General features: G+C 54.6%; 1 protein-coding gene across 1 annotated transcript in view; it reads left to right on the top strand.

Annotated features, from left to right (window-relative positions):
• The first annotated feature begins 2,399 nt into the window (after positions 1–2,399).
• Positions 2,400–15,737, top strand: part of LOC132835207 (amine oxidase [flavin-containing] A-like) — a 32,738-nt gene continuing 19,400 nt past the window's right edge. The window contains exons 1-3 of the mRNA XM_060854571.1: positions 2,400–2,516; positions 10,663–10,757; positions 15,069–15,206. Of these exons, the coding sequence (XP_060710554.1) occupies positions 2,480–2,516; positions 10,663–10,757; positions 15,069–15,206 (270 nt within the window). The 5' untranslated portion in view covers positions 2,400–2,479. The remainder of the gene's footprint in view (positions 2,517–10,662; positions 10,758–15,068; positions 15,207–15,737) is intronic.

The following is a 15,737-nucleotide window of genomic DNA, read 5'->3' as shown; positions in this document are numbered from 1 at the left end:
CCCAATGGCCTCCTGTTCCTATACCTCACGGACACACTGAATGGAGTAGCAGGGCTGGATGGGCCCAATGGTCTCCTGTTCCTATACCTCACGGACACACTGAATGGAGTAGCAGGGCTGGATGGGCCCAATGGTCTCCTGTTCCTATATCTCATGGACACACTGAATGGAGTAGCAGGGCTGGATGGGCCCAATGGCCTCCTGTTCCTATACCTCACGGACACACTGAATGGAGTAGCAGGGCTGGATGGGCCCAATGGTCTCCTGTTCCTATACCTCACGGACACACTGAATGGAGTAGCAGGGCTGGATGGGCCCAATGGCCTCCTGTTCCTATACCTCACAGACACACTGAATGGAGTAGCAGGGCTGGATGGGCCCAATGGCCTCCTGTTCCTATATCTCACAGACACACTGAATGGAGTAGCAGGGCTGGATGGGCCCAATGGCCTCCTGTTCCTATACCTCACGGACACACTGAATGGAGTAGCAGGGCTGGATGGGCCCAATGGCCTCCTGTTCCTATACCTCACGGACACACTGAATGGAGTAGCAGGGCTGGATGGGCCCAATGGCCCCCTGTTCCTTTACCTCACGGACACACTGAATGGAGTAGCAGGGCTGGATGGGCCCAATGGCCTCCTGTTCCTTTATCTCCCCCACAACATCGCGTCGGTGAGAGAAGGTGGAACGTCAGTGGGGAACATTCCCAGGAAACGACGAGACGACATGGACGATTATCTCGTCGACAGTTGGAGTGGATCCCAGTCTCGTTCCTTATCGTCTGCTGCTCCTGTGTCAACCTTCACTCATCCTGACAGCCCTTTCATGGGAGCTGCTGTGCATTGACGTAGCGCCGGTAACGTTGCAAAGCAGCAAAATGGGCACCTCACAGACAGTTTGACGCTGAGCCACACGACCAGCTCTTGGGCTCGAAGGGCCAAATGGCCTGCTCTTGTCCCTGTCGTCTATGAGTGACATGGGACCACAGGCAGCGTGGAACAGACCACACTCAACGGAAGTCAGAAATCCCACCCTGGCAATGTTTCTCTACAGCCTCTCCCATTGGGGAGAAGGTACAGAGGCCTGAACACACCCACCAGCCGGTCTCACAACAGTTACTAGCCCAGTGTTGTTAGAGTACTGACTGGACTCACAAACTCTGAACGTTCGCCTGTACCTGTGTTGTTGATTTTCCCGCTGTTTACCTGTTATGTATTACCGGTGTTACCTCGCTCTGGGACCTGCCTGGATTGCTCACCAGACACAGCTTTTCACTGTAGCTCAGTACACGCGACAATAAATTCAATTCAATCCAATAATGGAGCAAGGTACAGAGACAGAGAGAGGGGGAGGGGCTGGAGGGGGTCACAGAGATAGGGAGGGGGTGTAGGGGGTGACAGGGATAGGGAGGTGTAGGGGCTGGAGGGGGTTACAGAGATAGGGAGGGGGAGGGGCTGGAGGGGGTCACAGAGATAGGGAGGGGGTGTAGGGGGTGACAGGGATAGGGAGGTGTAGGGGCTGGAGGGGGTTACAGAGATAGGGAGGGGGAGGGGCTGGAGGGGGTCACAGAGATAGGGAGGGGGTGTAGGGGGTGACAGGGATAGGGAGGTGTAGGGGCTGGAGGGGGTTACAGAGATAGGGAGGGGGTGTAGGGGCTGGAGGGGGTTACAGAGATAGGGAGGAGGTGTAGGGGGTGACAGGGATAGGGGGGTGTAGGGGCTGGAGGGGGTTACAGAGATAGGGAGGGGGTGTAGGGGCTGGAGGGGGTTACAGAGATAGGGAGGGGGTGTAGGGGCTGGAGGGGGTGACAGAGATAGGGAGGGGGTGTAGGGGCTGGAGGGGGTGACAGAGATAGGGAGGGGGTGTAGGGGCTGGAGGGGGTTACGGAGATAGGGAGGGGGTGTAGGGGCTGGAGGGGGTTACAGAGATAGGGAGGGGGTGTAGGGGCTGGAGGGGGTTACAGAGATAGGGAGGGGGTGTAGGGGCTGGAGGGGGTTACAGTGATAGGGAGGGAGTGTAGGGGCTGGAGGGGGTTACAGAGATAGGGAGGGGGTGTAGGGACGGGTGCTGATGTCCCCCCCCTAGTTCTGGCCCTGTATCTGGGATAAAGTCCTTCCAGCTCCCTCTGCCGCTGCTCCTGTGATCCGTACACCCCCGTCACCCCCCCACACCCCCCCCCACCCCACCCCAGTCCGGGAGCAGCAGCCCCTCCCACTGAGAGGTTCCCATTCACTGGGAGCAGCGGATTCTGGGAAGGGCAGTGTGGGTGTTCCAGCAACACGACAGGAACAGGGAGGAGGGGGAGGGGATCATCAGGAAGCTGTCTGGGAGAGCGACAGACAGACAGACAGGAGGGGGGGGGGGTGGGGGGGGGGGTGGGGGAGGGGGTGGGGGGGGGGGGAGGTGGAGTGGGAGGCTAATCCCGGAGACAGAATCCCATGCCCAGCACCGTCAGGGGGCAGAGAGCGCCCTGGGCATGTATGACGTGGTCATCCTGGGAGCAGGTCTCAGCGGTGAGTCAGTGCTGGCTGCCTGCACACACTCACACTCACTACACACACTCACTCACACTCACTACACACACTCACACTCACTACACAGGCTCACACTCATTACACACACTCACTACACACACTCACTCACACTACACAGGATCACACTCACTACACACACTCACACTCACACTACACAGGATCACACTCACTACACACACTCACACTCACTACACACACTCACTCACACTACACAGGCTCACACTCACTACACAGGATCACACACTCACTACACACACTCACACTCACTACACACACACACACACACTACACACACACACTCACTACACAGGCTCACACTCACTACACACACTCACACTCACTACACACACTCACTCACACTACACAGGATCACACTCACTACACACACTCACACTCACACTACACAGGATCACACTCACTACACTCACACACACTACACAGGCTCACACTCACTACACACACTCACACTCACACTACACAGGCTCACACTCACTACACAGGATCACACACTCACTACACACACTCACACTCACTACACACACTAGACACACTCACACTCACTACACACACTCACACTCACTACACAGGCTCACACACACTACACAGGATCACACTCACTACACACACACACTCACACTACACAGGCTCACACTCACTACACAGGATCACACACTCACTACACACACTCACACTCACTACACACACTCACACACACTACACACACACACTCACTACACAGGCTCACACACTCACACTCACTACACACACTCACTCACACTACACAGGATCACACTCACTACACACACTCACACTCACACTACACAGGATCACACTCACTACACTCACACACACTACACAGGCTCACACTCACTACACACACTCACACTACACAGGCTCACACTCACTACACAGGATCACACTCACTACACACACTCACACTCACTACACACACTCACACACACTAGACACACTCACACTCACTACACACACTCACACTCACTACACAGGCTCACACACACTACACAGGATCACACTCACTACACACACTCACTCTCACTACACAGGATCACACACTCACTACACACACTCACACTCACTAGACACACTCACACTCACTACACACACTCACACTACACACACACTCACTACACAGGATCACACACACACTATACACACTCACACTCACTACACAGGATCACACTCACTACACACACTCACACTCACTACACACACTCACACTCACTACACAGGATCACACTCACTACACAGGATCACACACTCACTACACACACTCACACTCACTACACACACTCACTCACTACACAGGATCACACACACACTACACAGGATCACACTCACTACACAGGCTCACACTCACTACACAGGATCACACACACACTACACAGGATCACACTCACTACACACGATCACACTCACTACACAGGCTCACACTCTCACTACACACACTCACACTCACTACACAGGATCACACTCACTACACAGGACCACACACACACACTACACAGGGTCACACACTCACTTCACAGGGTCACACACTCACTACACAGGATCACACACTCACTACACAGGGTCACACACTCACTACACACACTCACACTCACTACACAGGGTCACACACTCACTACACACACTCACACTCACTACACAGGATCACACACTCACTACACAGGATCACACTCACTGACTACACAGGGTCACACACTCACACTCACTACACAGGATCACACACTCACTACACAGGCTCTCACACACACTACACAGGCTCACACTCACTACACAGGATCATACACTCACTTCACAGGGTCACACACTCACTACACAGGTTCACACACTCACTACACAGGGTCACACACTCACTACACAGGATCACACACTCACTACACAGGCTCACACTCACTACACAGGCTCACACTCTCACTTCACAGGGTCACACACTCACTACACAGGGTCACACACTGACTACACAGGGTCACACACTCACTACACACACTCACACTCACTACACAGGATCACACTCACTACGCACGATCACACTCACTACACAGGCTCACACTCTCACTACACACACTCACACTCACTACACAGGATCACACTCACTACACAGGACCACACACACACTACACAGGGTCACACACTCACTACACAGGTTCACACACTCACTACACAGGGTCACACACTCACTACACAGGACCACACACTCACTACACAGGGTCACACACTCACTACACAGGATCACACACTCACTACACAGGCTCACACTCACTACACAGGATCACACACTCACTACACAGGGTCACACACTCACTACACAGGATCACACACTCACTACACAGGATCACACTCACTACACAGGATCACACACTCACTACACACACTCACACTCACTACACACACTCACACTCACTACACAGGATCACACACACACTACACAGGATCACACTCACTACACAGGCTCACACTCACTACACAGGATCACACACACACTACACAGGATCACACTCACTACACACGATCACACTCACTACACAGGCTCACACTCTCACTACACACACTCACACTCACTACACAGGATCACACTCACTACACAGGACCACACACACACACTACACAGGGTCACACACTCACTTCACAGGGTCACACACTCACTACACAGGATCACACACTCACTACACAGGGTCACACACTCACTACACACACTCACACTCACTACACAGGGTCACACACTCACTACACACACTCACACTCACTACACAGGATCACACACTCACTACACAGGATCACACACACTGACTACACAGGGTCACACACTCACTACACACACTCACACTCACTACACAGGATCACACACTCACTACACAGGCTCTCACACACACTACACAGGCTCACACTCACTACACAGGATCACACACTCACTTCACAGGGTCACACACTCACTACACAGGTTCACACACTCACTACACAGGGTCACACACTCACTACACAGGATCACACACTCACTACACAGGCTCACACTCACTACACAGGCTCACACTCTCACTTCACAGGGTCACACACTCACTACACAGGGTCACACACTGACTACACAGGGTCACACACTCACTACACACACTCACACTCACTACACAGGATCACACTCACTACACAGGACCACACACACACACTACACAGGGTCACACACTCACTTCACAGGGTCACACACTCACTACACAGGATCACACACTCACTACACAGGGTCACACACTCACTACACACACTCACACTCACTACACAGGGTCACACACTCACTACACACACTCACACTCACTACACAGGATCACACACTCACTACACAGGATCACACACACTGACTACACAGGGTCACACACTCACTACACACACTCACACTCACTACACAGGATCACACACTCACTACACAGGCTCTCACACACACTACACAGGCTCACACTCACTACACAGGATCACACACTCACTTCACAGGGTCACACACTCACTACACAGGTTCACACACTCACTACACAGGGTCACACACTCACTACACAGGATCACACACTCACTACACAGGCTCACACTCACTACACAGGCTCACACTCTCACTTCACAGGGTCACACACTCACTACACAGGGTCACACACTGACTACACAGGGTCACACACTCACTACACACACTCACACTCACTACACAGGATCACACTCACTACGCACGATCACACTCACTACACAGGCTCACACTCTCACTACACACACTCACACTCACTACACAGGATCACACTCACTACACAGGACCACACACACACTACACAGGGTCACACACTCACTACACAGGATCACACACTCACTACACAGGGTCACACTCACTACACAGGATCACACACTCACTACACAGGGTCACACACTCACTACACAGGATCACACACTCACTACACAGGGTCACACACTCACTACACAGGACCACACACTCACTACACAGGATCACACACTCACTACACAGGGTCACACTCACTACACAGGATCACACTCACTCTCTCTCCTTCACACTCTCTCTCTCTCCCGCTCTCTGTCTATCTCATTATCTCTGTCTCCGTCATTCTTCCCCCCCCGTCTCTCTGTCTCCCTCTCTATCTTTTGCCCTGTACCTCTCTCCCTTCACTCCCTCCCTCTCCCTATCTCTGTCTCGCTTTCTGCCCTCTCCCGCTCTCTCTCTTCCCCCCACCTCCCCCCCCCCACCCCTCTCTCCCCCTGCCTATGTCTCTCTCTCTCTGTCTTTCTCCATCTCACTCTCACTCTCTCTCTCCCTGTCATTGTCTCTCTCTCTTTCTCCGTCTCGCGCTCTCATTCTCCCTCTCTCTCTCACACTTGCTCTCTCTCCGTTTCTCTCTCTCTCTCCCTCTCTTGCTCTCTCTCTCTCGCTCTCTGTTTTTCTCTCTCTCTCGCTCACTGTTTCTCTCTCTCTCACTTGCTCTCTCTTGCACTTTCTCTCGCTCTCTCTCTCTCCCTCCCTCCCTCTCTCCCTCCCTCTCTCTGTTGTTGATCAGGAGTGTCTCTAGATGTCCTGTGCCCAGGCCTTTGACTGCGATTTGAGCACAGCCCAATCTGACTGTGCCACTTCTCTGTCTCACCAAAAGGCCGTGAGTAAATGCCAAAGATGGCACAAATACAGGGCCCTGGCCCAGCACTGGGCGGGTCCTCGACAGATCAAGCCCTGGGGACCACCCGGAATTCTGCAATGACGCACCCTCACACTGATTACCCTCTTCATACCCAACTCAGCCCCTTCCCCCACACTCACACACCCCCTCACACCCCACTCCACATCCCAACAGTGCCCACTCCCCCAGCACTGACCCTCCGACAGTGCCCACTCCCTCAGCACTGACCCTCCGACAGTGACCACTCCCTCAGCACCGACCCTCCGACAGAGCGGCACTCCCTCAGCACCGACCCTCTGACAGTGTGGCACTCCCTCAGCACTGACCCTCTGACAGTGCGGCACTCCCTCAGCACTGACCCTCCGACAGTGCGGCACTCCCTCAGCACTGACCCTCCGACAGTGCGGCACTCCCTCAGCACTGACCCTCCGATAGTGACCACTCCCTCAGCACTGACCCTCCGACAGTGCGGCACTCCCTCAGCACTGACCCTCCGACAGTGCCCCCTCCCTCAGCACTGACCCTCTGACAGTGCCCGCTCCCTCAGCACTGTCCCTCCGACAGTGACCACTCCCTCAGCACTGACCCTCCGACAGTGCCCACTCCCTCAGCACTGACCCTCCAACAGTGCGGCACTCCCTCAGCACTGACCCTCCGATAGTGACCACTGCCTCAGCACTGACCCTCCGACAGTGCAGCACTCCCTCAGCACTGACCCTTGACAGTGCAGCACTCCCTCAGCGCTGACCCTCTGACAGTGCGGCACTCCCTCAGCACTGACCCTCTGACAGTGCCTGCTCCCTCAGCACTGACCCTCCGACAATGCGGCACTCCCTCAGCACTGACCCTCTGACAGTGCCTGCTCCCTCAGCGCTGACCCTCCGACAGTGCGGCACTCCCTCAGCACTGACCCTCCGACACTGCAGCACTCCCTCAGCGCTGACCCTCCGACAGTGCGGCACTCCCTCAGCACTGACCCTCCGACAGTGACCACTCCCTCAGCACCGACCCTCCGACAGAGCGGCACTCCCTCAGCACTGACCATCTGACAGTGCCCACTCCCTCAGCACTGACCCTCCGACAGTGACCACTCCCTCAGCACTGACCCTCCTACAGTGCGGCACTCCCTCAGTACTGACCCTCCGACAGTTCCTGCTCCCTCAGCACTGACCCTCCGACAATGCGGCACTCCCTCAGCACTGACCCTCTGACAGTGCCTGCTCCCTCAGCGCTGACCCTCCGACAGTGCGGCACTCCCTCAGCACTGACCCTCCGACAGTGCCCGCTCCCTCAGCACTGACCCTCCGACAGAGCGGCACTCCCTCAGCACTGACCCTCTGACAGTGCCCACTCCCTCAGCACTGACCCTCCGACAGTGCCCACTCCCTCAGCACTGACCCTCTGACAGTGCCTGCTCCCTCAGCGCTGACCCTCTGACAGTGCGGCACTCCCTCAGCACTGACCCTCTGACAGTGCCCACTCCCTCAGCACTGACCCTCCGACAGTGTGGCACTCCCTCAGCACTGACCCTCTGACAGTGTGGCACTCCCTCAGCACTGACCCTCTGACAGTGTGGCACTCCCTCAGCACTGACCCTCTGACAGTGTCCCCTCCCTCAGCACTGACCCTCTGACAGTGCCCACTCCCTCAGCACTGACCCTCTGACAGTGCTGCACTTCCTCAGCACTGACCCTCTGACAGTGCCAGCTCCATCTGCTTTGTCCCTCTGACCTCAGCAACGTCTGGGGTGCTCAGTGTGAGGAATTGTTCACTATCTTCACATCTGTCAACACCTCCTAAGTGGGTAAATTTCAAGAAATCAATAACGTCCCAATCTCTGATTGAATATAAGTTTAAACAAGTGCGATGGTTGTGGAATCAATTTATTGCTAAATTCACTCATCTTCACCCCTGCTTAAGATCCTCCGCAAAATCTATTTCTTTGAGAAGCTTCTTGTCATCTTTTTGAGCATTTCCCTTAGCCAGCTCTCATTCTCGGCCCTGGTATCCTATGAAACGTATCTTGTTTAACTTGGAAGCTGTTCATCCAAAAGTTGTGCGTGGCATCTGGATTCGTTCCAAATCCAAGGTGCAAAATTTGGTCAATTTTTACGCAAATTCTGACGGTTTCGGATTTTGACTTGCGTGCCGCACAACGGTAGGTCAGCAAACACCTTTTAAAAATGGAAAATAAAATGATTAGTTCAGCTCGAAGCAGATCAGAAAGCCTTAGGCCAAGGAGCTGAGTTTGAGTTTTTAAATCTGAGCCGTTAACACGGTTTTGAAAGACTAATGCCCAAGTCTGCCTGACAGATGAAGTGGTGGGGAATATACTTATTTTAAACACCACTCAGATATAGATGTGGGATTATTTAAGTGCCCCACCAGGAGGCAATTAATCACTTTGCAATTGTATTATAGAATCCTTTCGGCCCTACAAGTCCATACTGACCCTCCAAAGGATAACTCAATCGGACCCAATCCACCCTAACCTGCACATCCCTGGGCACTATGGGACAATTTAGCGCGGCCCATCCACCCTAACCTGCACATCCCTGGGCACTATGGGACTATTTAGCACGGCCAATCCACCTTAACCCTCACATCCCTGGGCACAATGGGACAATTTAGCACGGCCAATCCACCCTAACCTGCACATCCCTGGGCACTATGGGACAATTTAGCACGGCCAATCCACCCTAACCTGCACATCCCTGGGCACTATGGGACAATTTAGCACGGCCAATCCACCCTGACCTGCACATCCCTGGGCACTGTGGGACAATTTAGCACGGCCAATCCACCCTAACCTGCACATCCCTGGGCACTGTGGGACAATTTAGCACGGCCAATCCACCCTAACCTGCACATCCCTGGGCACTATGGGACAATTTAGCACGGCCGATCCACCCTAACCTGCACATCCCTGGGCACTATGGGACAATTTAGCACGGCCGATCCACCCTAACCTGCACATCCCTGGGCACTATGGGACAATTTAGCACGGCCGATCCACCCTAACCTGCACATCCCTGGGCACTATGGGACAATTTAGCACGGCCGATCCACCCTAACCTGCACATCTTTGGACTGTGGGAGGAAACCCATGCAGACACAGGGAGAACGTGCAAACTCCACAGACAGTCGCCCGAGGGTGGATTCAAACCCTGGTCCCTGGAGCTGGGAGGCAGCAGTGCTAATACTGAGCCATCGTGTTGCCTACTATGAGGTGAAAGAGATGCCTGGGGCGATGGACATTGCTTGCAGGAATGTTTCTGATGCTCAGGATTTATTGACCACTCAGGCTTGTTTAATAATTGCTGTCCGATGGCCAAGTCAGGATCTGAGGCCTTGTGACGCCACACTCTGCACCAGTGTCTCTGTTGGCCCTTTACTGCATCGTGTGGCCAGTTACAATCGTCCAAACGCCCTTTGACCTGTGGTTCTGTCTGTTACAGGCCTCTCGGCCGCAAGGCTGCTCAGAGAGACGGGACTGAACGTTCTGGTGCTGGAAGCCAGGGACCGTGTTGGAGGACGTACCCTCACCGTCCAGGTGAGCGTGTAGGACTGAGGGACGGAATAGAGCAGCGCACCACACAATGACCTGGTCACCACCATCTCCCCATCAAACACTCCCCAGGGCAGGGACAGCACGGGGTTAGATACAGAGTAAAGCTCCCTCTACACTGTCCCCTATCAAACACTCCCAGGACAGGGACAGCACGGGGTTAGATACAGAGTAAAGCTCCCTCTACACTGTCCCCATCAAACACTCCCAGGACAGGGACAGCACAGAGTTAGATACAGAGTAAAGCTCCCTCTACACTGTCCCCATCAAACACTCCCAGGACACGGACAGCACGGGGTTAGATACAGAGTAAAGCTCCCTCTACACTGTCCCCATCAAACACTCCCAGGACACGGACAGCACGGGGTTAGATACAGAGTAAAGCTCCCTCTACACTGTCCCCATCAAACACTCCCAGGACACGGACAGCACGGGGTTAGATACAGAGTAAAGCTCCCTCTACACTGTCCCCATCAAACACTCCCAGGACACGGACAGCACGGGGTTAGATACAGAGTAAAGCTCCCTCTACACTGTCCCCATCAAACACTCCCAGGACACGGACAGCACGGGGTTAGATACAGAGTAAAGCTCCCTCTACACTGTCCCCATCAAACACTCCCAGGACACGGACAGCACGGGGTTAGATACAGAGTAAAGCTCCCTCTACACTGTCCCCATCAAACACTCCCAGGACACGGACAGCATGGGGTTAGATACAGAGTAAAGCTCCCTCTACACTGTCCCCCATCAAACACTCCCAGGGCAGAGACAGCACGGAGTTAGATACAGAGTAAAGCTCCCTCTACACTGTCCCCTCATCAAGCACTCCCAGGGCAGGGACAGCACCGGGTTAGATACAGAGTAAAGCTCCCTCTACACTGTCCCCCATCAAACACTCCCCAGGACAGGGACAGCACGGGGTTAGATACAGAGTAAAGCTCCCTCTACACTGTCCCCAATCAAACACTCCCCAGGACAGGGACAGCACGGGGTTAGATACAGAGTAAAGCTCCCTCTACACTGTCCCCATCAAACACTCCCAGGGCAGGGACAGCACTGGGTTAGATACAGAGTAAAGCTCCCTCTACACTGTCCACATCAAACACTCACAGGGCAGGGACAGCACGGGGTTAGATACACAGTAAAGCTCCCTCTACACTGTCCCCCCATCAAACACTCCCAGGACACGGACAGCACGGGGTTAGATACAGAGTAAAGCTCCCTCTACACTGTCCCCATCAAACACTCCCAGGACACGGACAGCACGGGGTTAGATACAGAGTAAAGCTTCCTCTACACTGTCCCCATTAAACACTCCCAGGACACGGACAGCACGGGGTTAGATACAGAGTAAAGCTCCCTCTACACTCTCCCCATCAAACACTCCCAGGACACGGACAGCACGGGGTTAGATACAGAGTAAAGCTCCCTCTACACTGTCCCCATCAAACACTCCCAGGACACGGACAGCACGGGGTTAGATACAGAGTAAAGCTCCCTCTACACTGTCCCCCCATCAAACACTCCCAGGACACGGACAGCACGGGGTTAGATACAGAGTAAATCTCCCTCTACATTGTCCCCATCAAACACTCCCAGGACAGGGACAGCACGGGGTTAGATACAGAGTAATGCTCCCTCTACACTGTCCCCCCATCAAACACTCCCAGGGCAGGGACAGCACGGGGTTAGATACAGAGTAATGCTCCCTCTACACTGTCCCCCCATCAAACACTCCCAGGGCAGGGACAGCACGGGGTTAGATACAGAGTAATGCTCCCTCTACACTGTCCCCCCATCAAACACTCCCAGGGCAGGGACAGCACGGGGTTAGATACAGAGTAAAGCTCCCTCTACACGTCCCCATCAAACACTCCCAGGGCAGGGACAGCACGGGGTTAGATACAGAGTAAAGCTCCCTCTACACTGTCCCCATCAAACACTCCCCAGGACAGGGACAGCACGGGGTTAGATACAGAGTAAAGCTCCCTCTACACTGTCCCCCCATCAAACACGCCCAGGACACGGACAGCACGGGGTTAGATACAGAGTAAAGCTCCCTCTACACTGTCCCCCCATCAAACACTCCGCAGGACAGGGACAGCACCGGGTTAGATACAGAGTAAAGCTCCCTCTACACTGTCCCCCCATCAAACACTCCGCAGTACAGGGACAGCGCGGGGTTAGATACAGAGTAAAGCTCCCTCTACATTGTCCCCATCAAACACTCCCAGGTCACGGACAGCATGGGGTTAGATACAGAGTAAAGCTCCCTCTACACTGTCCCCATCAAACACTCCCAGGACACGGACAGCACGGGGTTAGATACAGAGTAAAGCTCCCTCTACATTGTCCCCATCAAACACTCCCAGGTCACGGACAGCATGGGGTTAGATACAGAGTAAAGCTCCCTCTACACTGTCCCCCATCAAACACTCCCAGGGCAGGGACAGCACGGGGTTAGATACAGAGTAATGCTCCCTCTACACTGTCCCCCCATCAAACACTCCCAGGGCAGGGACAGCACGGGGTTAGATACAGAGTAAAGCTCCCTCTACACGTCCCTATCAAACACTCCCAGGACACGGACAGCACCGGGTTAGATACAGAGTAAAGCTCCCTCTACACTGCCCCCCCATCAAACACTCCCAGGACAGGGACAGCACGGGGTTAGATACAGAGTAAAGCTCCCTCTACACTGTCCCCATCAAACACTCCCAGGACAGGGACAGCACGGGGTTAGATACAGAGTAAAGCTCCCTCTACACTGTCCCCTCATCAAACACTCCCAGGGCAGGGACAGCACCGGGTTAGATACAGAGTAAAGCTCCCTCTACACTGTCCCCCATCAAACACTCCCCAGGACAGGGACAGCACGGGGTTAGATACAGAGTAAAGCTTCCTCTACACTGTCCCCCCATCAAACACTCCCCAGGACAGGGACAGCACGGGGTTAGATACAGAGTAAAGCTCCCTCTACACTGTCGCCCCTATCAAACACTCCCCAGGACAGGGACAGCACGGAGTTAGATACAGAGTAAAGCTCCCTCTACACTGTCCCCATCAAACACTCCCAGGGCAGGGACAGCACTGGGTTAGATACAGAGTAAAGCTCCCTCTACACTGTCCCCATCAAACACTCACAGGGCAGGGACAGCACGGGGTTAGATACACAGTAAAGCTTCCTCTACACTGTCCCCCCATCAAACACTCCCAGGACACGGACAGCACGGGGTTAGATACAGAGTAAAGCTCCCTCTACACTGTCCCCATCAAACACTCCCAGGACACGGACAGCACGGGGTTAGATACAGAGTAAAGCTCCATCTACACTGTCCCCATCAAACACTCCCAGGACACGGACAGCACGGGGTTAGATACAGAGTAAAGCTCCCTCTACACTGTCCCCATCAAACACTCCCAGGACACGGACTGCACGGGGTTAGATATAGAGTAAAGCTCCCTCTACATTGTCCCCATCAAACACTCCCAGGACACGGACAGCATGGGGTTAGATACAGAGTAAAGCTCCCTCTACACTGTCCCCCATCAAACACTCCCAGGGCAGGGACAGCTCGGAGTTAGATACAGAGTAATGCTCCCTCTACACTGTCCCCCCATCAAACACTCCCAGGGCAGGGACAGCACGGGGTTAGATACAGAGTAAAGCTCCCTCTACACGTCCCCATCAAACACTCCCAGGACACGGACAGCACCGGGTTAGATACAGAGTAAAGCTCCCTCTACACTGCCCCCCATCAAACACTCCCAGGACAGGGACAGCACGGGGTTAGATACAGAGTAAAGCTCCCTCTACACTGTCCCCATCAAACACTCCCAGGACAGGGACAGCACAGGGTTAGATACAGAGTAAAGCTCTCTCTACACTGTCCCCCCATCAAACACTCCCCAGGACAGGGACAGCACGGGGTTAGATACAGAGTAAAGCTCCCTCTACACTGTCCCCCCCATCAAACACTCCCCAGGACAGGGACAGCACGGGGTTAGATACAGAGTAAAGCTCCCTCTACACTGTCCCCCATCAAACACTCCCAGGGCAGGGACAGCACTGGGTTAGATACAGAGTAAAGCTCCCTCTACACTGTCCCCATCAAACACTCCCAGGGCAGGGACAGCACAGGGTTAGATACAGAGTAAAGCTCCCTCTACACTGTCCCCCATCAAACACTCACCAGGACAGGGACAGCACGGGGTTAGATACAGAGTAAAGCTCTCCCTACACTGTGACACTGTGACACAGAGGTGACCTCTCTCTCTCTCTCTCTCCCCCAGAGCCCACAGTCCGGACGCACCGATGTCGGGGGAGCGTATGTGGGTCCCACCCAGACTCACATCCTGCGGCTGGCGCAGGAGCTGGGCCTGGAGACCTACCCCGTGGACCATACCCAATCCAGCCTGCTGGAGCTTCAGGTCAGGATGGCCACTCGGCCTTCCAATACCTACCTTGGGGATAGCAGCGGGGGGCGGGGATGGGGGGGAATCGCTCTCCCCATCCCCTCAAGTCGATTCTCCACCTCAGACCACGCGCAAAGGCCATTCGTTCCCCCTTTGCCATCCTATCCCAGCCACCGCTCCCTCTGGGATACCCCCGGGGCAAGGAGTAACTGGAGGCCATTTTTAGTCATGGCGTAGCTGATCGGCAACGTCAGCATCACCTCTCCCTGCAACCCCAGCCACGCCCTGACAGGGAGGGAGCGGGTTGGGAGAGGGGTAACTCCCAAAGTTCCACCCCACCCCCCCAAGGAGAAAAGCGATTCCCCCACCCAGTCTGAAATGCACCCAGACATTCCCTCCAACCCCCCCACCCCGGTACAGCATTTCCGTCCGGGCAGCGATGGCTCCCACGGTCGAATATCTCACCCTCCCCCCTCCCTCACCCTGTCCCCCGAAGAAAGGAACCCTGGGCCTCAGCTGCCTGGTGGAGGTGTCAGGGAGGTGGGG

Source organism: Hemiscyllium ocellatum, chromosome 44, assembly GCF_020745735.1.
Source record: "Hemiscyllium ocellatum isolate sHemOce1 chromosome 44, sHemOce1.pat.X.cur, whole genome shotgun sequence".
NCBI lineage: Eukaryota > Metazoa > Chordata > Chondrichthyes > Orectolobiformes > Hemiscylliidae > Hemiscyllium > Hemiscyllium ocellatum.
Note: the sequence above shows the minus strand (reverse complement) of the source record. Positions and strands in the feature narration are given on the sequence as shown.